The 20,321-nt window shown below is 43.0% G+C and overlaps 2 protein-coding genes across 5 annotated transcripts in view; one reads left to right on the top strand and one right to left on the bottom strand.

Moving 5' to 3' along the window:
- Positions 1–3,699, top strand: part of DKK3 (dickkopf WNT signaling pathway inhibitor 3) — a 44,796-nt gene extending 41,097 nt beyond the window's left edge. Inside the window, exons 6-8 of the mRNA XM_059136327.1 lie at positions 1,210–1,354; positions 2,327–2,483; positions 3,338–3,699. Of these exons, the coding sequence (XP_058992310.1) occupies positions 1,210–1,354; positions 2,327–2,483; positions 3,338–3,557 (522 nt within the window). The 3' untranslated portion in view covers positions 3,558–3,699. The remainder of the gene's footprint in view (positions 1–1,209; positions 1,355–2,326; positions 2,484–3,337) is intronic.
- Positions 3,700–8,915: 5,216 nt separating this feature from the next.
- Positions 8,916–20,321, bottom strand: part of USP47 (ubiquitin specific peptidase 47) — a 112,551-nt gene continuing 101,145 nt past the window's right edge. For all 4 annotated transcript variants that reach the window (XM_059136307.1, XM_059136316.1, XM_059136295.1 and 1 more), the window contains 8 exons: positions 18,431–18,606; positions 17,995–18,075; positions 16,088–16,203; positions 15,612–15,730; positions 13,458–13,588; positions 11,473–11,520; positions 11,250–11,380; positions 8,916–10,429 (listed from right to left, as the gene is read on the bottom strand). In XM_059136307.1, the coding sequence (XP_058992290.1) occupies positions 10,255–10,429; positions 11,250–11,380; positions 11,473–11,520; positions 13,458–13,588; positions 15,612–15,730; positions 16,088–16,203; positions 17,995–18,075; positions 18,431–18,606 (977 nt within the window). In that variant the 3' untranslated portion in view covers positions 8,916–10,254. The remainder of the gene's footprint in view (positions 10,430–11,249; positions 11,381–11,472; positions 11,521–13,457; positions 13,589–15,611; positions 15,731–16,087; positions 16,204–17,994; positions 18,076–18,430; positions 18,607–20,321) is intronic.

Below are 20,321 nucleotides of genomic sequence, written 5' to 3'. Positions count from 1 at the left end.
GGGCTGGGCTGCATCCCAAAGAAGAGCACTTGGGGGAGAAGGCCAGCAGCCCCATGGTTCTCAGTTGGGCTTCCAGAACACTTCGGTGGGGCCCTTAACCATGTCCATGCTGGGAAGGGCCTCTCCATGGTGCCCAATGGGTCCAACTCCTAGAGGGACTAGGAAGCCACCTGCAGACCCACTGACACTCTCCCCTGCCACATAGTCCCTAACTTCATGGCATGCCTCATGGAGGATGGAGGGAGAGGGGGAGGGAGGAAAGGCAGAGCCCCACCCCTGTCCCTTCCCCTGGGATAGACCCATCCGCAGAGATACAGCCCATGACACTACTGCGGTCCCACTCCCACCCTCCATATCTTCCACTCAGCCCAGAGAAGGCAGAAGGCAGGCTGGGAAGAAGCCAGAGTACAGCCCTAATAGACACTTCACAGGGAAGCACGAAGCCAGGGAAGCGGAAACTCCCTCCACCCAACAGATGTTTTGGACAAAGCCATAAGGGCTCATCAACTCTCTTGTCCTTTTTCATGAAGAAGACAAGAACATAGCATAAGTGTGGAAAACAGGACTTCTCACTCCCCTGTCCGGTGCCACCTGTGATTAGACAGCTGCCGTTGTCCCCCACGCCTGCCATGTCTGAGCGCCACTGCGCCACCACTGAGCGCCATGTCTGTCCCCCATGCCTGTCTTAGCGACACCGCGGGGTCCCAGGCTGCTGTGCAGATGCCCAGCGGAGGCACCCATGGGCCCGCCCCACCCATAAGGCCTCCACACTTGGGCCTTGAGTTAGCTCCCAAATCCGGCTGCTATCTGCATCTGTGAGCCGGGAGCCAACTTCCATCCTGACCTAGGGAGCGAATAGAAAGGAGACAAGGCACCAGTCGGGGGGGGGGGGGGGCGTCTGCAGGACACACTGCGTCCTATGCAAAATCTCAAGTTGCATAGGAAGACCCAGGTATACAGGGTCCCTCTCAGGTGCTTTTTTCCAGTGTTCTGACCGCGCCCATCTCCCATCTCTGCCTCCGTGACTTCCACTAGGAGCCCCACAAACCAAGCCCTCAGTTGCCCCCATGCCACCCCAGTGTGAGGAGAGCGTGTGCTTCACCGCCTCCCCTGGTGGCATATTCAGGCTTCTGGAGCTCGGAGCAGGCGCAGGCCGGGGTCTCTCTGGTGCAGGAGCCGGCCTGCTAGTGTTTGCCCACCTTTCTGCAGCTCTGTACTCGGGACAGTGAGTGCTGTGGAGACCAGCTATGCGTCTGGGGTCACTGTACCAAAACAGCCACCAAAGGGGGCAACGGGACCATCTGTGACAACCAGAGGGACTGCCAGCCCGGACTGTGCTGTGCCTTCCAGAGAGGTGGGTGGGCTCTCCCCTGGGTATGGGACAAGCCCTGTCCCAGGCTCCACCATACCAGGCTTCTTGGGGCCCCATCCATGCCAAACACAGCTTTTTGGGGTCCCACCTCCTGGGCGGGCCCCCAGATGCCCACTCAGTATGTGTCCTGGTCCTAGAACCTCTGCCTGAGGCAGGTCCCCACCTGCAGTGAACCATCATGTCTCTCTCTCTCTCTCTGTCCCCTGTTGACTTCTAGAAAATTTAAACTTCCTTCAGGATGCATGATCCCAGGGCAGGAGGAACACCCCCAAAGGGTGGGATTTGAACAACCCCTCCAGCTCTCCATCCTCTTTCCTGAGGATGGGCCCCTTCTATTCCCATTCCATTCTCTTGGCCGCTCCTGGGGGAGCTTGCTCAGGCTCTCTCCCCTCCTGCCGTGTTTCTGAAAACCTCTCCTGCAGCTGCCTCCCCAGCTCAGCCTCTGCCAGCCCCAGCCCACCTGGTCCCTGCTGTCCCAGCCATGTTCCCCAAAGTCAGCGCTCAGTGGGGCTCCCCTGGCAGCTGGGGTCGCTCTGTTCTGTCTCATCAGTTAGACTCCTCAGTGTGCCTTTCAAGGCCTCGGCCAGCTGCAGCCTGTCTGTCGGGTCTTCTCTCTCCAGGGCTCCCAGCCTTTCCCACCACGCCCAGCCCAGGCCTTTATTGGCACAGGTCCCAGCCCCGAGGGCCTTTCTTACACTCTAAATTTCTCCAGACCTTTGGCCTTAAAATCCAGCATAAGTCTGCGTCTGCGTCCCCGTGCAGTCCTCCCTTACTGGCCCGGCCCTCCGGAGCCCGTCCTGCCATTGTTTCTTCCCATTCTACCCCTTCAGTTTTAATCTCCGCTTTGTGGTTGAAGGTGGAAGGTCAGGGCTGCCCCCCCATTTCTCTGCAACTTTCCGTGGTGCCTCCCTGCTCACTGCTGAGCACGCAGGGATGACTCTTCCCTGGTCCCAGGTCTGCTGTTTCCTGTGTGCACACCCCTGCCTGTGGAGGGTGAGTTGTGCCATGACCCCGCCAGCCGGCTTCTGGACCTCATCACCTGGGAGTTAGAGCCTGATGGAGCTTTGGACCGATGCCCGTGTGCCAGCGGCCTTCTCTGCCAGCCCCACAGGTGAGGCCCTGCCTGCCCTCCCCGTCGGAGGTCAAGAGCAGAGCAGGGGCCACCCGGTGGGATCTCAGGAGCCGAGGGGTGATGTGGCTTTAGTTTCCCACAGATTTAAGTGGCGGTGTCCTTGGGTCATCCAGGTGCAGAGTCTCCCAGCTGTCCTGTCTGTCTGTCCGTCTGGGGCTCATGAGAAGCTGTGGCTGGGGGTACAGGTCTGGAGCTGTCTGCATGGCGGTTGAAGCCTTATGAGTAGGTGACCCAGGGACGGGGTATAGAGGCAGAAGAGCTGGGGGCTGAGGCGGGAGCCCAGGCCCTTCACAGTGAAGGACAAACTGAGAAGAGCTGGCAGAGGTGAGTGAGGAATGGGGAACCGCTCATAGTGTCCTAGCTGCTGAGAGACCATGAAGCATCTCTTGTGGCCTCCCTGCCGGCGCTACTCTCCCCACCAGCCCCCAGAATCTGGGGTGGCTGGGCAGACAAGAGGACTCCCCTGGCCCTGCCTCACGAGGCCTGCGGCTCCCCATGGAGCAACAGATCTGGCAGGCAGGCCAGTGGCTGAGAGGGGCTATGTGCGGCCCTAAGCCCTCGGGCCCCGCAGTGCCCAGGGCCTGCCCCCAGGAGTCTCCCGGACAGGCCTCTTCGGGAGGTGGGGGAGCCGCCCCTCAGAAAGTGACCCTCCCTCAGCAGACTTTCCTAAGGTGAAATGTGGACAGGGAGGGAAGACCCCGTTGAGGCGTTAGAGGAGGTACGAAGGCGAGCTCAGAGCCAGGGCCCCGTTTTCTGGCGTGGCCCCCCCCCCAACGTCGAGAGCCCCGAGTCAGCTCTCCCCACAGCTGAGCCCAGCCCCTGTGTCGCCCCAGCCATAGCCTGGTGTACGTGTGCCAGCCGGCCTTCCCAGGGAGCCACGCCGACGCTGGAGACAGCCTGGTGCCCAGGGAGACCCCTGACGAGTACCAGGACGGCAGCTTCATTGAAGAGGTGCGCCAGGAGCTGGAGAACCTGGAGAGGAGCCTGTCCATGGAGATGGCACTCGGGGAGCCTGGGGCTGCCTCTGAGCTGCTGGAAGGAGAGGAGATTTAGACGGAGCCCTGCTCCGCGCGCGGGTAGACATGCGATAGAAATAGCTAATTTATTTCCCCAGCTGTGTCCTCTAGGTGTGGGCTTACTGGGCTTTTTTCCATGGCCTCTTCCCAGTACTTTTCCCTCTGGCTTAAAACAAGGAGCTGTGCGTTTGTCCAGCCCCCTGGACTGTGCGCCGTCCATCACAGTCCCGGTGCCTGGGGACCACGGGGGTGTGCGGGAGGGTGGGGGGCTGCTACACTGGCCCAGAGTATGGGCCACTCGGCCTCTGCCGGCTGGCACCTGGCACATTTCCTTTTTTCTACATCACCTTGAGAATTGGAGGAGGGGAGGGGACGGTAAAGGATGTGGATGTCCCCGTGATGGGTTTGGGGAAATGTGGACTCTCATACCTGTGGAGGAGAGTGCCCTGCTTTGCCAACATAAACCAGGTTGAAATGTAACAAAGAAATTTTCCGTGTACTTCTTCCCATGGGCACAGGCAAGCTGTGCCTTCCACTGCTGCGGGTGATGTTTTCTGCTCACTCTGTGTCACGCGCGTCCCTGTCCTGTCAGCAGTGTTCCTCGGCTCCTGCCTCTGTGCCAGGGTAGCAGTTTCAGACCCTTCACCACAGTCTGGCAGGGAGGGTGGCGGTCTCCCCGTCTGTCAGCATCTTGGCGTCTCAGGGACATCAGGTTGCTTGCCCGAGTCACACAGCTAGTGGAGACCAGAGCATGATTGCTCCCAGGTGTGGGACCATGTGCATGCTTTCCCTGTCTCTCCTTGCCAGCCCAATGCCACCTAAAGTACCCTCTGAAAGGAGGATGGATGGGAATTTTTCTTTTGAGGCATATCTGGAATTAAGGTCAACCTAGTTCACTGTTAAGATTAAACTTGTACTGTTAGACATAGCATTCTCCCTGGTGTGGGGGTGGTCATTAATTCCAGCGGAGAAACGAATGGTGTTGACATTGTCCCCCTATGGCAGTTATGTTAGTGACTTGGAAAGTACATGATTGGTACAGAATATATACGTTAACTTGCCAGAAACAGTACTTAAGTAATGGTAGGGCCAGGATTATAAATGAAATTTGCAAAATCACTTACCAGCAACTGAAGACCGTTACCAACCACATGGAGAGAATCGAACAAAGCAAGGCTCTGTGAAATATGGTTGTAATATCCAAGCTGAGAGAGCACTGGACTGTATGCTCTTCTGTAAATGATATTTTCAGGTGCCATGGACTGTTTCCATCATGTATTCATCCAGAGTTATTAAATTTTAAAATTGCACATGATTGTATAAGCATGCTTTCTTTGAGTTTTAAATTATGTATAAACACCTATGTTGCATTTAAAAAATCAAGCATAAATCACTTAAACTACTCCTTTGTAGTTTCTTGGATGTCTTTTTTCCTTTTGACTTTGAATAAATAACATTTTTATCCAGAAAAAATAAAATGGAAATGAACCGCATTGTTTAAAAAAAAAAAAACCCACCAAAAAACTCTGCCACATAAGTGAATTTTCCAGACAAGTGAAGCACACCTGTTATAGCACCAAAATATTTTAGAAATGCTAACAATTTTTGTCAGGGATTAGTATGAAGAGTGTGAATACTTCAGTGTCTTCTGAAAGAGAGAATGGAATGTATAGGACTCATTAAAAAAAAAAAAGATTTGAGAAAGACCATGAGTAGGGGGAGGGGCAGAGGGAGAAGCAGACTCCCCACTGAGCAGGGAGCCTGATGCAGGGCTTGCTGCCAAGCCCCTGGGATCCTGACCTGAGCTGAAGGCAGATGCTTAACGACTGAGCCACCCAGGCGCCCCTGACTCTTTTTATTCAAATGTGGTTCTGAACTGTAACACAGATCTTCAGGGGCTGTAATAATAAAACTACTATATATTAAGGTCAGCTGGGTGGCAGGCGCCAGAGTAGGCAGTCTACCTATATTACCTCATTTAATCTTCGTTGAATCTAGGAGTATTTTCATTTAACATGAAAAAAAAGGAAGCTCAAAAATATGAGGTGATAGGGCAGCTGGGTGGCTCAGACAATAAGCGATTGCCTTTGGCTCAGGTCATGATCCCAGGACCCCTGCATAGGGCTCCCTGCTCAGTGGGAAGCCTGCTTCTCCCTCTTCCACTCCCCCTGTTTGTGTTCCCCTCTCACCGTCTGTCAAATAAATAAAAACTAAATTTAAAAAAATGAGGTGATAGAGCCAAAAGTCCAACAAAAACAGTATCTAGTATAGTTTGCTCAAGATATACTGGTAATTTTAAGATCAAATCAGAGCTGTTCTCTAGTCAACGTCAAAGTACATCATGACCGTTCTGTATCCTTATTACTCAGCAAGTCTTTACCCAGAACCAGGTACTGATAGGCTCTGGGGGCGCCACGGAGAGCCAGATGGGGCCCCTACCCTGAATGCATCATCACAGCCTCCTGAGAGAGGCACAGTGAACTCCGCAGCCACAAACCAGTGAGCCCGGTATCAGAACGGTGTTACGGGAGCCTCAGAGGAGCACGTGGTTTGGGAGAGCTGGCATGGGGATCAGCTCTCACAGCTCACAGGAGTTTATGAGGTAGTCAGAAGGAATAGGAAAGGGCACTCAGAGCCAGGGGCAAGAGGGAGGGAGGCAGGCAAGAAGAAAGGCTGGTATGGAGAGGAAACAGAGGAATTCGCAGAGGCTGGAAGGTAAGGTAAATTTGAACAGGTGTTTGGAGGAGAGGCTTAAAATGGATTCATTCCACAAAAATTTTAGAGTTCCTACTGTATGTCAGGCCCTACCTATTAGGTGCCAGGAGACGGTGGTACATGAGAGAAAACTTGGTCCCTCCCTCACGGAATTCGTGGGCAGGTAACATCCTGCTCCAGCCCACTTCCGGTGGGAAATTGAATCAGCCAGACACAGCTGGCAGTCACTCGAGAAACAGAACTCCTGCATAGCCGTATCTCAACAAGTTGGTACTCCTTAAACGGGTTACTCAAGCGTTATAAAAGAAGCTGAACACTAAGTATGCCCTCTGTACTGGGGAAAGAGGCAGACTGGTAGCAAAGAGAGGGAGCATGGTCCCCACTTCTGAGGCAAGGCTATAGGGTCCACTAATAATTCTTGGTTTGGTGAGTTCTCCAGCTCTAACCAGTCAGAAGACCTGCTTCTCCAGTGCAGAGTAGCTGGTAAGGCGAGAAAGAGTCGGTGCTGGCATGGGGGTCAGAGCATTCCTCCCCGATGCTTTTTTTGCCCTCCTGGCGTGGCCACTCTGATGGCTGCATTCTTTTCTGAATGATCACACGTTCTCACACACTCTTGTTTCTAAAAGCCAAGTTCTGAAAATACTGTATGTAACCAAGTGGTCCTCCTTCCCCACCGGAACAACACCGAGGATACTCAAGTGTACGCCTGGTCTTAACTGGCCACAAGCTTTATCTGGGCCCTGAACTGCTTTGCAAACCTGACGAAAATATTTTCTACCCCCTCAGAAAACTATACGTCCTGCAGTTTTGCTTTTAAAAGACTTGAATTGCTTTATAAGGCTTCTGACTAGTGACCAAAATATTGACTTGTTTTTCAAAAATTAAAAAGAATTTAGATGCAATAGTTTTTATTTAACAAATAAAAAAAAATTGCTACTTAAGATTATCCCCTCTTGGGCGCCTGGGTTAAAGCTTCTGCCTTCAGCTAGGTCATGATCCCAGGGTCCTGGGATTGAGCCCCGAAGGGAGGGAGCCCTCAGCAGGGAGCCTGCTTCCCTTCTTCTTTCTCTGCCTGCCTCTTTACCCACTCTTGATGCTAAACAAAGGGACAAAATTCAGAGGGAGAATTTTCCCAACTGGAAAGCGAATGAACCAGAATGAACGATTTTATTGTATTCCATGCATTCACAGGTCATTTCCAGATTTAAAAATGCTCTGATTCTGTGCACTTACTTAGCTTAGACCACGCTCTAAGTTTTCACTCTCTCCCTCTACCCTGGCCTAGACAGGACACAACACCCTTCCTAACAGTGCAGTCTGGCAACGATTTTCTAGCTGTGGCATAGGTTCGCAGCCTCCCTCCCACTGCCCTCATCTTCTCAGAATCTCTAAGTAACTTCCATGCATTCTGAAAGAGACAGTCGAATATTCTAGTGTAGGGCTCCTTCCCTACTTTTATCTCATTGTGATTATTAGCCCTTCGTTACACTTCCTTAGTTTGGCAAGTGGACTTCCAGCTAGCAAGCTTCTGCACAGACCAGCTAGCATGGCCCTGAAAGCACAAGGTTTTCTTTCTTTGACCAGAACATACCCCTCACCTTCAGCACCTGCCTGATAGGTAGGTACTTGGTTCTCACCTGGTGTGCCTGACTGACGCAAACCCATCTCTCCCACGGTAGAAGCTCTTCAAAACCTTGGCGTGACCTGTGAGGAACAGGGTCACAATTTATTGCATGTGGTTTGTGTCACTGGCCCCACACAGTCTGCGCTCTGCCTCTTGGCTGATGGGTCCTCACGGGATTCTCTGAATCTGAGGGAGGTGGGCACACGTTAACTTCCCTCACATAAATTACCATTTCCATCACCACAAATCGAGTTTGAAAAGTTCACCACCCCTTTGCTGAAATTGTTCAAGTGCAACACCGCATTCTCACTTTATCAGGCACTGAAAAGCAGGAAGCTTTAAATTTTTCTTTACCCTTGGCATTTGTAGTCTGCCTGCAATTAGAAGCAGCAACCACAAACACAAAAAGCAGGGCAGAAGGCACAGACAGAGGAGCAGGTGTGAGAATTTTACCATTTCCCACTCTTAAAGGAACACAAAACCAAACCAAAGCCAAAGCCCATTTTGTTAACAATCAGCCTCTTCTCCACAGAGAGTGGGTCCTCAAGGGCAGAAACTTCATTTATTAACCCCTATATTCCCAGGAAGTAAGCCTGTATTAGAGTCAAAGGGCTGTTGTGTTACATCAGAAAATCCAAGTGATCTGAAAGACAATGCACCACAAATGCTTCCAAGTTTTTCCTCAGAGAACACCAACTCCACTAATGCAAACTTGGAACGTACTTCAGTGAAATTCCCCCCACCCTGTGGATTTCAAGAAACTTTAAAGGTATTATGGAATTCCCAATTACTATATTCAAACTACAGAGCCAACATCTGCTAATACTATTTTCTATCTTTCTTAAAAGGAAATAAGGTAAAAACCTGATTTTGAAATACTGACAGGATCCTCCAAAGTTAAATATTAACAACTTTTCATCTCCGAGAGCTTTCCTGTAAAGGGACCTTACAGAAATGAGATTATTCAGTACATGTTACAAAATGTTAAAGAAAACAAGTCTATTCTTAATCCAGATTCTTCATCCACAAAAGTTTAATGACTAAAATAACACAACAGAATGAACAAATGTTTTATTGGCATGTTCATTGTTGTAAACAGCATCTGGCATGAAAAAGTTTTACCAAAACCTTTTTATTGATTTTTATAAATTAGATGGCATTTTCAAAAATTATGTAGAACTGTGTTCATTGAAGTCATATTTAGCAAAGCAAAAACTTGCCAATTCGAATAGACTTTGCAATGAAATCATGTTGACTGCATCAGCCTGTGCCATGACCTGACTTACTAGCAAGTTTTTTCAACACGATGTTAAGACACTTCTGCAAAGTTAAACTACATGTAACTACAAATCAACTCCAAAAATTAAAGTGGGACTTACAAGGGTTCTAGAAGATTCAAACTTGAAGTAAATCTTCAAAAATAAATGTATAAAGAAAAAAAAAAAAAACTGAAGCCACTGAACAGAAAAACCTCATTAACAAGGGCAAATACAATCGTATGGGACCCAGCACAGAGGAACCTCACTGAGGATTACATTTACATAGATTGCTATTCTCCTCAATGTACACAAATGTACATCATGAATGATATGTGAAAAGAATAACCATGGGAAGTAGCTGAACTGCAATTATGGTAACTCAATAGTATCAATTTTATTTACATGCTGAATGAACGAGTGAGACGTATTCTCTACATCCATAACTTAAGTACAATCAATTATAATTACAATATTGCAGCAATTTGAGCTGCTATCTGCTGGGGCGGTCTACGGGAAACGTTTTGATGTTCCAGAATAATGTTCTAAATACTTTGCAAAAAATGAAAAGAAATAAAAACACAACTTCACAATTCTCTTTACTGGGTTATGGCTGGTTCTAAGAATTTCTTCAGCTCCTGTTTTTGCTGCTTTCCAAAGGTCAACACACGTTGCATTTACTTCCGAATTGTCAGTGAGGTAATGTGTGTATCAGTGAAATAAACAGAAAATTCATTCATTCATGGCCTTTGCACAGCTTTTATTATGAAGCTATGAGCATCCTGTTTGAGGCTAGTTTTACTAGCGGCTATGTGCACATTTGTCCGCAATAAAAGAAGTGTACTCATTCCCCTTCCCCCTTTTCTAGTAGCAGGTTTTGCTTTTTGTTTTTTTGTTTTTATTCTTTTGCACATCCCTTTTCACTTTACAGTACTTTTGACTATAGTGCACAACATGATTCCAAGTCAAAACAGTGGCCCATTGGGCACTGAGCTTCTGATTGGTGAAGGGCAGTCCAATCAGTGCTGGTGTCACTGGGTTACCCCTAACCATGTCCGGCCGTAATGGCACTACACAGTAGCAGTGAACCATCTAATTAAAACCAAAAATCCCCCAAGGAAAATGCTACACTAGCAGAGTCAGTCTTGAGTCAGATCTTTATTTGGTGCTCCATCCAGATATATTTTTAGTGCTTTCTCTTTCCGAGGTGAGTACGTTACACGATGTCCCGTCTTCTGGAGTCGACTACTTTCTTTTTTCATCAGTTCATTTCTTTGCTCATCTGTTAACTCCATTAATTCTTCTGTTTTATCCCTGTTTAAAATATTAATTACATATTAGGTCAGTACAGCCATCTGCCTTTATTGATTTATGCTTGAATGTTATAATGCTCCTTGGTGAGAAAATGAAATCTGAAGGTCACTGGTAAAGTTAAGTCATCTCATACTAAGATGTCCTGGATTTCAAACATGTTTACTAACACAGCACTCACTTCTAAAAATGGTACAGAATAACTTCCATGCTACTGCTAATGTAATAATAGCTATCACTTATTGAATACTTATGTATAACAGGTACTATGCCAGTTTTTTAAAATGCAATAGTTCTAGTTCTCATACAGTTCTTCAAGGCTGACATCATTGTCACCATTTTACAGATGAGGACCTAGGTAAGTAACAAAGCCTAATCTGAACTCCTAGCTGCCTCAGGCTCCCATGACTATTCTTTTTCCTCTGTATCTGCGTTGGCTCCTACAATAGCCACTAGCTACATGTCCCAACCAATTGCTTGAGACCTACTGAAGGTGTAACATGCACTACTGTTAAGACTTACTATAAGAAAAAGAGCATAAAACATCTCACGAATGACTTTTTATACTGACTGCATGTAATGATAATATTTTGGACACAGTGGGTTAAAATATTTTATTAAAATTAATTTCACCAGTTTCTTTTTACTTTTTTAAGTGTGGCCACTGGAAAAATTCAAAATGTAATGTGTGGCTCTTATATTAACTACTGATCAGGGCCACTCTAGATCATAAACATGGTAAAGATATTTACAGAAAACAAAATACTATGCACAACAAAAAAATGTTACGTCACTGGGAATAACAAATACATTGTAAATGTACCTATAAAATATGACTGCACCATCATCACAGATATAAAGAGGCCAGACATTCAGGGTAGAAACTTTAGGATTCCAGTCCAAATCCTGATGAATATCAAGGACAGAAATATCACAGGGAAAAGTTCCTCTACCCTAGGGAAAAAAAATGAATGAATGAATAAATCATGCATAAGCCATGTTTGTTGAGCACGAGTACCCAAACGCAAACATTCTTAGTGCCTTACCTTGGCAAATTCAATATCTTCCAAAGGAATTCCACTGATTTCAGAAAGCTGTAAAAGGAAACACTTTATGAGTTCATTAAAAAAAATAAATTTGCTAAAATAAGTCATCAACCGTTTAATCAACAAAGAAATAGCTTGATTTTTTTCCAAGATGTAATGTTTAATATAAAATATTAGAAAAAGCAGAAAGAGTTGTCTCCCTTCCACCCTGCAAATGCCATGTCCCAGAAATACAAATTTAATATATTCCTTCCAGATCCTTTCCTATGCATATATAAACTACATCACATATTTCTAAAATACATAAAATTATATTTATGAAACATCTCTATAGAATAATTTTATAAGACTCTAAGAATAGGATACAGGGTAACCTCATTCTCTTCATTAGCTTAATATACTATTTTATTCCCTCCCAATGGACATCAAGTCTGTTTTTAAATTTTACCCAGGTACAATGCTATACTATATACCTTCATGAATATCTTTGCATATTTTTTAAATTTAATTTTATTTTTTCAGTGTTTCAAGATTATATCCTTGCATATTTCTGCAATTATTTCTTTGAGACTGAATTCTTAGATGTGGAACTGCACATCTGAAATGTTGATAATGCCAAATCAAAGCCTGAAAAAATTATATCAGCTTAACTACAATATACAAGTTGTATATTGCCTGTTTTTCCTAAACCTTGATGACTCTAGGTATTTTTGATGTTCTAAATTTTCACCACTTTAAGAGGTAAAGAATGCTATTACTATTTTAACTTGCATTTCTTCTTCAACAAATTGTCTAATGAAGTTCTTTGCCTATTTAAAAATTAGATTGTTGATCTTTTTCTTATTAATGTGGCGGCTCCTTACAAATATGGACCATCTCGTTTCGTATCTGTTTTAAATATTTTTCCCCTTTCTTGTTTATCTTTGTTTATGGGTTCTTTAAAAAAAATTGGGGAGGGGGCACCTGGGTGGCTCAGTGGGTTAAGCCTCTGCCTTCGGCTTGGGTCATGATCTCAGGGTCCTGGGATTGAGTCCCGCATCAGGCTCTCTGCTCGGCAGGAAGCCTGCTTCCTCCTCTCTCTCTTTGCCTGCCTCTCTGCCTACTTGTGATCTCTGTCAGATAAATAAATTAAAAAAAAAATTGGGAGGAGGCTGTGTGTGGAAGGCTTATGCTTTTATACGATCTTTTCTTTTTTAGTTTCTGGTATTATGCTTACAAATATCTTTCCCTTTCCAGGATATAAAAATATTTTCAACTAATACATTTATCATTTTATTTTACTTTTATATAAATTTAATATATTTATTGTTTTTGTGTTTGGCGTGAATTATGGAAATAAAATTTTTTTCTCAAGATGCTAACTGTCCTAGTACTGCTTATGAATAATTCACCCAATCCTGAGAGCCACAGAATTCCACCTTTAAAATGAATAATGCAAAAGAGGACTTCATCTGGATTCTTTATTCAGTTCCACATCATTTGGCTTTTTAAAATGTATGTAGCAGGGTGCCTGGGTGGCTCAGTGGGTTAAGCCACTGCCTTCGGCTCAGGTCATGATCTCGGGGTCCTGGGATCGAGTCTCGCATCGGGCGCTCTGCTCAGCGGGGAACCTGCTTCCTCCTATCTCTCTCTCTGCCTGCCTCTATGCCTACTTGTGATCTCTGTCAAATAAATAAATAAAATCTTAAAAAAAAAAAATGTATGTAGCAATTTAGTCTAGTAACTTCTAACTAATCCTAATTACTCAGGACAAATTTGATCTAAGTAACTAAAAGTGAAGATCCACTTCTGGATGGCCAAAAGCCAGTATAATTTTTCAATGTACCAAGAACCTGAAGAAATAAGGTGAGTGTGTGACAAAGTGTCACAAGGTACAAAAGAGACAAAAGTTGCCATGTTAGTATCTGGCACTCACTTCCTAGGCCTTCTCTTAAGCAACACAGAGAAAAACACATGTTAGTCCAATTTGTTTAAAATGAACTTACCTTCTCTCGCAGCTCATCAACACTACTGCTTTCCAACACAACCTCCTGGAAGGGATCCAGCTTCATTTCTGAAGGTCTCCACCTTCTTGACAGAACTGCAAGCTGTGACATGGATTTCATCTTCTCCACCCCTATGAAGATACAAGATTACGTCATCTTTCTCTTTTCTCTAGAGGTTCATACTTGGACTTTTTCTGTATTGCCTGACTACACAAAAAGATTTACTTCAAGTGTTATGCTTAGTGGACATAAAAGAACCCAATTACCCCGAGGAGTTTTTGAGAATAAAGTACTTCCTCTCTCCCTCCAGTCTCTGAGGAGAATTCCTTTCCTTTGCAAGCTTTCCTTCCACCAGGAATCTGAATTCTCCCTCCTGAGTCCTGCTGGACACTGCTCTACCAACGACTCTCTTCTCCGGGTTGCCAATCTTTGCCTCTATGTTGGCTACTACCCTCACAAATCATCTTCACTTTATCTTCTTTCTTCCCTCAGGCTATCATTAATCCCTCTTTTCATCTATTCAAAACTTACTGATTCTTCAAAACCCAACTCAATTGTCTCCTTTCTCTGGTGTACACAAGAGCAAACTACTGATTTGGTCCTTAGTACCTATGATTTTGGAATTACAGGTTTGCAGTTCTGGTTCTCTTACAGACTATGCATCTGAAGGACAATAACTGGTTCTTGAATTCATTTTTGCAGCAACAGACATTAGCAGTGTCTGGCTATTTACAGGTCAATACATGTTTCTTAGATTTAATCATATGGTTTATTTCTTCCTCAACTATTTTGATACTAAAATATGTATTGAAATGATACTAATGCAGGCACCCACCATCCAGTAAGATCTCACAGTAAATCCATCTCAACTCTTCCTAACAAGGGGAACTTCTATGTCCTTCATAATCTCTTCCTGGCCTACCCAGACCAAGTGACTATTCTCTAAGGCTCCAGACGCTCAGAGAAGGACTCACAGTCTGGAGCACCTGCCTACACAGCATGGTAGACAGTATCCTAGTTGTTCCTTATCTCTCCCATTAACTCGTCAAGTAATCACAGCTTTAACAACTGATATTTCAAACAACCTGGACCCAAAATATCCTGAAATAGGTGAGGTGTTAGTATTATTGAACGGTCTGAAAACTATCACAATCTTATATGTGAATGTTAATTTTTATGGAGAAAAAAAAAAGGAAAATAAAAGGCAATAGCAGTCACCAAAGAACATAACTAGCTGTTGCCTTGATATGATCTCCCCAAAATCAACTTTTGTCTCATTACCTCCTCCCGAGAAACAGTACTTTAAATGTTCCAATGCTGAGCATTAAAACCAGGATGTGTGAAAAACACAAGACCTCTTCTATGTTACTGTTATAGGTCAAAATTGTGTCTCTTCAAAGAGAGATTTGAAGTCCTATACCCTAGTACTTCAGACCAACTTTGGAGATAGGGTTGTTATAGTGGTAATCAAGTTAAAATAAGGTCATTAGGGTGGGCCCTAATCCAGCATGACCAATGTCCTTATAATATGGGGAAATTTGGAAACAGACACATAAGCTCACGGGGAGGACATCATGTGCAGATGAAAGCACAGATCAGGAGATGCATTTACAAGCCAACAAATACCAAAGACTGCCAACCAACCACGAGAAGCTAGGAGAGGGACACGGAACAAATTTTCCCTCACAGCTCTCAGAAGGAAACAACCCTGCTGACACCTTGATCTCAGCCCTCCAGCCTCCAGAACTCTGAAACAATAAATTTCTATTGTTTAAACCATCCTGTCTCTGGTACTTTGTTATGGCAGCTTAGGAAACTAATACAGTTATTGTTCTCAAAATCTCTGACCCATTATCAATACAAACCCTCAACAAAATAGGCCATAATGAAGAGACTAAATAAGAAACCCAAGTAAGAAATGTTAGAAGAATTTTCTGTAAAGAGTACTAAAAATGCAACTTTGAAACTTTAAGTTCCCTGTAAGGAGAAATTAATATTCTCAAAATTACAGAAAATAAATATTTAAAAGGTAAGTGGAACCCAGACTAGAAACAGAAGGAAACATGGTATGTGATAAAAAAAAAATATATATAGGCTTCTATTAGTTCCAGAGCATTTCTAACTGATATTTCCCCAGAAAAACATGGATAATACCATCAAGAACTTCAAGGAAAACCTCCCAGTTGCTGGAGATGTTAATATCTTCTTCATAAATATGGTAATCCAAAAAGACAGTGCCAGGATTCTTCCATGTTTTTTTCCTTAGACGAAATCTACAAATGTGATAAGACATTTTAAACTATTATATTTTGAGATTCTTAAAAAAATGACATGAATCTGATATTAAGGAAAAATGAACTATGTTTAAATATAAAAGTCAAGTAGTTCTTCATTAAAATCTGGGGAAAATATAATGATATGTTCCTCAAACTTCAAATTTAGGGTCTACAGAGGAAGTTCAAAGAAATTCTAATAGTTTTGTTTAGTTCTATTAAAAATTAATTTGTACTATTAAAATTCTGGATAGTATAGGAATTTTTAATTCTAGTTTTAGAAAATTATACCAATCCATATCAACTGACCACATAGTCTTCCTTCCAATTGTTGATGACAATGTAATTTTACTTTACCTGTCAATACTGAGCTCTAAACCACACTGCTCCCTGAGTTGAGGAATTAATTCCTCTTTTGATTGCCGTACAGTCATTCCTTTAGCAAACACAGCATCTAGCAGAAACTTGCATGGCTAGGAATATAAACATCATCAGAGAACTGAATTACACATTAGAATAGGAATATACGAGACGTTTTATTTGCACTTTATTGTGTGACAATTACAGGCCCGAGTTTAGCAATCTATCTTCCTAGGTTCAAATCTTGCCATCAGTACTTACTATACTTACTAACTCTGCTATCTTGAGCAAATTTACTTAACATTTCTGTCCCTCCATTTTTTCATCTGTACACTGGGGACAGTGTCTCCCTAACAGAGTCATTATCAAGATTAAATGATAGTCCTATTTCTCTTCTTATAACAAAATGATCACAATTTTGAAAGTAGAAAGAATCACTCTTATGGACTAAAATGAGGGAAATGCGTAGTAATTCCCCAAATATATTTACTCATTGTCTCAGAAGGGACACTGTCTCTGCAAACTCCAAACTTGGAAGAAACATTCACACAGAAGAGATATGATAGATGCTCAATAAAATATCTGTTGAACAAATGAAGGCATTTTAGGAAAAGTTTATCCCCTTCCAGTAGTCCCTCTTTATCCATGGTTTCCTGTTCTGCCTTTCCAGTTACTTGTAGCCAAATGGGGTCTGGAAGCAAATGATCCTTCTCCTGACAGTTCGTCAGAAGGTCCCTAACAGCCTAATGCTACACTATAATAGTCACAATGCCTATGTCATGCACCATCACTGCACCTCACCACAGAGGCATGTTATCATTTTGTATCACCACAAGAAGGGAAAACATAGCACAATAAGATATTTTGAGAGACCACATTCACATACCTTTTATAACAGCATACTGTAAAAACTGTACTATTTAATTATTGGTAATTGTTAATCTCCTACTGTGCCTAATTTGTAAATTAAACTTTATCAACGTGTGCATGTCTAGGTAAAAGCATAGTGTATGTAGGGTGTAGTACTATCCGTGGTTTCAGGCATCCACAGAGGGACGGCCCTTGGGACACATCCCCTGTGGATGGGGAGGTAGGGCCACTATTACATTTGTTGTTTGGTTTTCACCCTTATCTAGGTACCTGGTCAGATGTTACAAACATCCTGAAAACCAGGGATTTTTGCCTCTTTCTTCAGGGTATTTGCCATAGCTTGGCATCTGTTGTATGACCTTGGGTAAATGGCATAATTTCTTTGTACCTAAGTTCCTTTATCTATAAAATGGGAATAATAAATACTGCTCATATCACAACTAATTGGTGAGAATTAAAGAAGTTAATATCTGCGAGCATATGGTAAATGCTGCTAGATCAAAGCTTGCTAAATACTAAAACAACTCTCTGAACCAAAGTCCTGTACGAGGGCTCCACAGATCAACTGCTGTCCTGTACTTCGTGCTCCTGCACTACATGATTATTTGTAGAAAACAAGCACAAACAAATCCCCTTTTAAAAGCAGGAAATTTTTGCTTCACTCCAGCATTTTTAATAACTTTAAAGCAGAGGGATGGCAAAAAAAACAAAAAACAAAAACAAAACCAAAAAAACAAAAATCGCCTGAGAGCCGCTTCATCTGCTGCCTATGTTTATAAATTAAATTTCACTGGCACATAGCTAGTCCCACTGGTTTATGTATTGTCTGTATCTGCTTTTGTACTACAGTGGCAGGAACGAGTAGCTGCAACAGAGGCAGTATGGCATGAACAACTGAAATATTTTCTGGAAATAGTGAACTGGCCTCTGCTTTAAAGAGATAAAAAGAAATGACTTGTCATAAAATCTCTGCACTGTATGTTTTTGTTAAATACCAAAAGTGATCTTACATTGTCCTGAAGGGTATTACTTACCTCTTGCTCATTGACCAGAAGCTGGTAGACTTTAACTCTGTATTCTCCTTTTTTAAGTGCTCTCCCCAGTCTAATTGTAATCTATAAAGTAGAACATTTTTTAGATGTATTATCTCAGCAGAATAAGCAACCCATTCTCCCCACATTGTTTAGTTTGGTCTTCAAAAATTCTCTAGATTATTGACTCTTTGAGAACAGGTATATGTTTTACCTCTGATTCCCAGCACCTAGAACAGTAACTGACACACAGTTAACATTTAACAAATGTTTGTTAGATGAATGAAGAAAAACAACAACAAAAACAAATAACCACTAAACATAAAAATAAAATGACCCTTTCGGGTTATCTATTTCACCTTACTTGAAAATAGGGCAAGATGTTCTAAAATCTATCATTTAAAACAGACTCTAATTATTCAAAATTATTTTAATCAACCTTATTGTCATCTGAAAATGATGAAAGTGTCTCATTCAGTCGGACGCTCTCAAACTCTTGATTGCTGGCATACACTCGAAAGACCTTGAAGTGAGAGGACAAAACTCCAACAAAGGGCTCTAAATGTTGTTTGAAAGCGGCCAGAGTAATTCTTTTATCAACATGCACCATCAACCCTAAGTACAAAAAAACCAAAACAAAACAGAAACAAAAATGTAAAAGAAACCTCTTAGAATATAAATAAAATAAATCATTTGCTTTTTATTTTACTGTAAGCAGGAAAAAAGTACCCCCTTTTAGTTATCTGACTTTTAGCTCATACACAACATTGAATGGACAAAAAACATGGACACTGAGCATATGATAGGTAGAATCCAACAGCTTTCAATGTTCAGAGATATTTCAGTTCTTGTTTGTTTATTTAACCAAGCTTCCAGGAATTTTTCAATTACATAACATCTCTAGTTCTACACAGTAATAATGTGGCTCTGGCTGGGGTCCACACCTGCTTTTCTTCTCCTTCCTAATTAGCTCTGTGACGTCTGGGAGCAAGCCCCCAGGCTCCATACATCCACTTCTTCATTTAAACAATGGAGAGAACAGCACCTACCTCATGGGAATGCAGTGGGAATTCAAAGAGGTCACAGGTTTATCATGCTCTTAGCACAGTGCCAGTTATCTAGTAATTGCTTCAGAAATTGTTAGTAAATCTAGTTTTGGGATTTCTACTAGAATAAAAATGTCAAGACTAGCATACGTAGATGTCTGTTTATCATGTGGTTGGACTGTAATAGGAAGAGTATCTAAATGGATCAGAAACTCCCACCTCTTCCAAATTTCCATAAAAGCTCTCTTGGCAATGTAGTAAGATTATTTTTGGTGAGCTTTATTTTTTTCCTAATGCTTATTACTCTTTTGTCCTTTATAAGCCATTCATTAGCATACTTCTGGAATATTTCTATTTACTCTGGTCTTCATATTAAAAGAGCAACAACTTCACTCATTTTTCTCTGTCTCTTACAATAGGCAGTACAGAATACACAAGCTACATGCTGCCGTGGGGCCCTGGGTCCTCTAGAGCCATAAACTCTTAAGCCTCTCTCTAGGGTAGGCTTTGGTTTTTATGAAACTTACATCACTAGTCAAGGATGAGACCCTAAAACAAGCCTGGCTTATGTTCTTAGGTCATCTCAACTTTTGGGTTGATGCACTTTGAGTGGACTTTATCGAATAAATTAATGTTCATTTACTGTTTTCCTGGTTATAAGATTCAGCTCCACTATAGAAAAGGTGGCAAGTATAAATTATAATAGAAACACGGCGATGAACTTTTTTGTAATATACACTTTTTCAGGCAGCATTTAATTTTTTTAAAACGTCCATTTCTAAACTTTAAGGAGTGCCCCTGAATGTTAATAATCCAGCTTTTGGTAAATAAGCCTCTATTTATACTACCCAGCAGGTGCAACATTTCTTAAGAAGCATATAATGAAAAAATTAGTTGACTAGAAATCAGAAACCAATGAGTAGATTTCAGCTTTGCTACTGTTGCCTAATAAATGGCTATCAGTAAGTCAACCAATGTCTCTGAGCCTCAGTTCTCATGGGATCATTACACCAGTCTCACTGCTGTTATGACAAATGCTCAAATAAGCAGCTACTACTGCCATTTCGGTTTCTGTGATAATTTGTAGTAATGTATCACGGGAAGACACAAGTGTTCGCTGGTTACTGATACAGTCCAATATGGTGATTAGGACCAAGTGGTTCCGCAGTGAGACAGCCTGGCCTGAATGAATTCCTGCCTCCTCCTACATCAGATTTGTGACTCTGATTTAACTTCTTTATACTTCAGTTATCTCTATAAAATGGAGACAAGAGTCTTTATAAC

The sequence above is a fragment of the Mustela lutreola genome, chromosome 1 (assembly GCF_030435805.1).
Source record: "Mustela lutreola isolate mMusLut2 chromosome 1, mMusLut2.pri, whole genome shotgun sequence".
Taxonomy (NCBI): Eukaryota; Metazoa; Chordata; class Mammalia; order Carnivora; family Mustelidae; genus Mustela; species Mustela lutreola.
The sequence above is the reverse complement of the archived record's forward strand: the minus strand, read 5'-3'. Positions and strand labels throughout refer to the sequence as shown.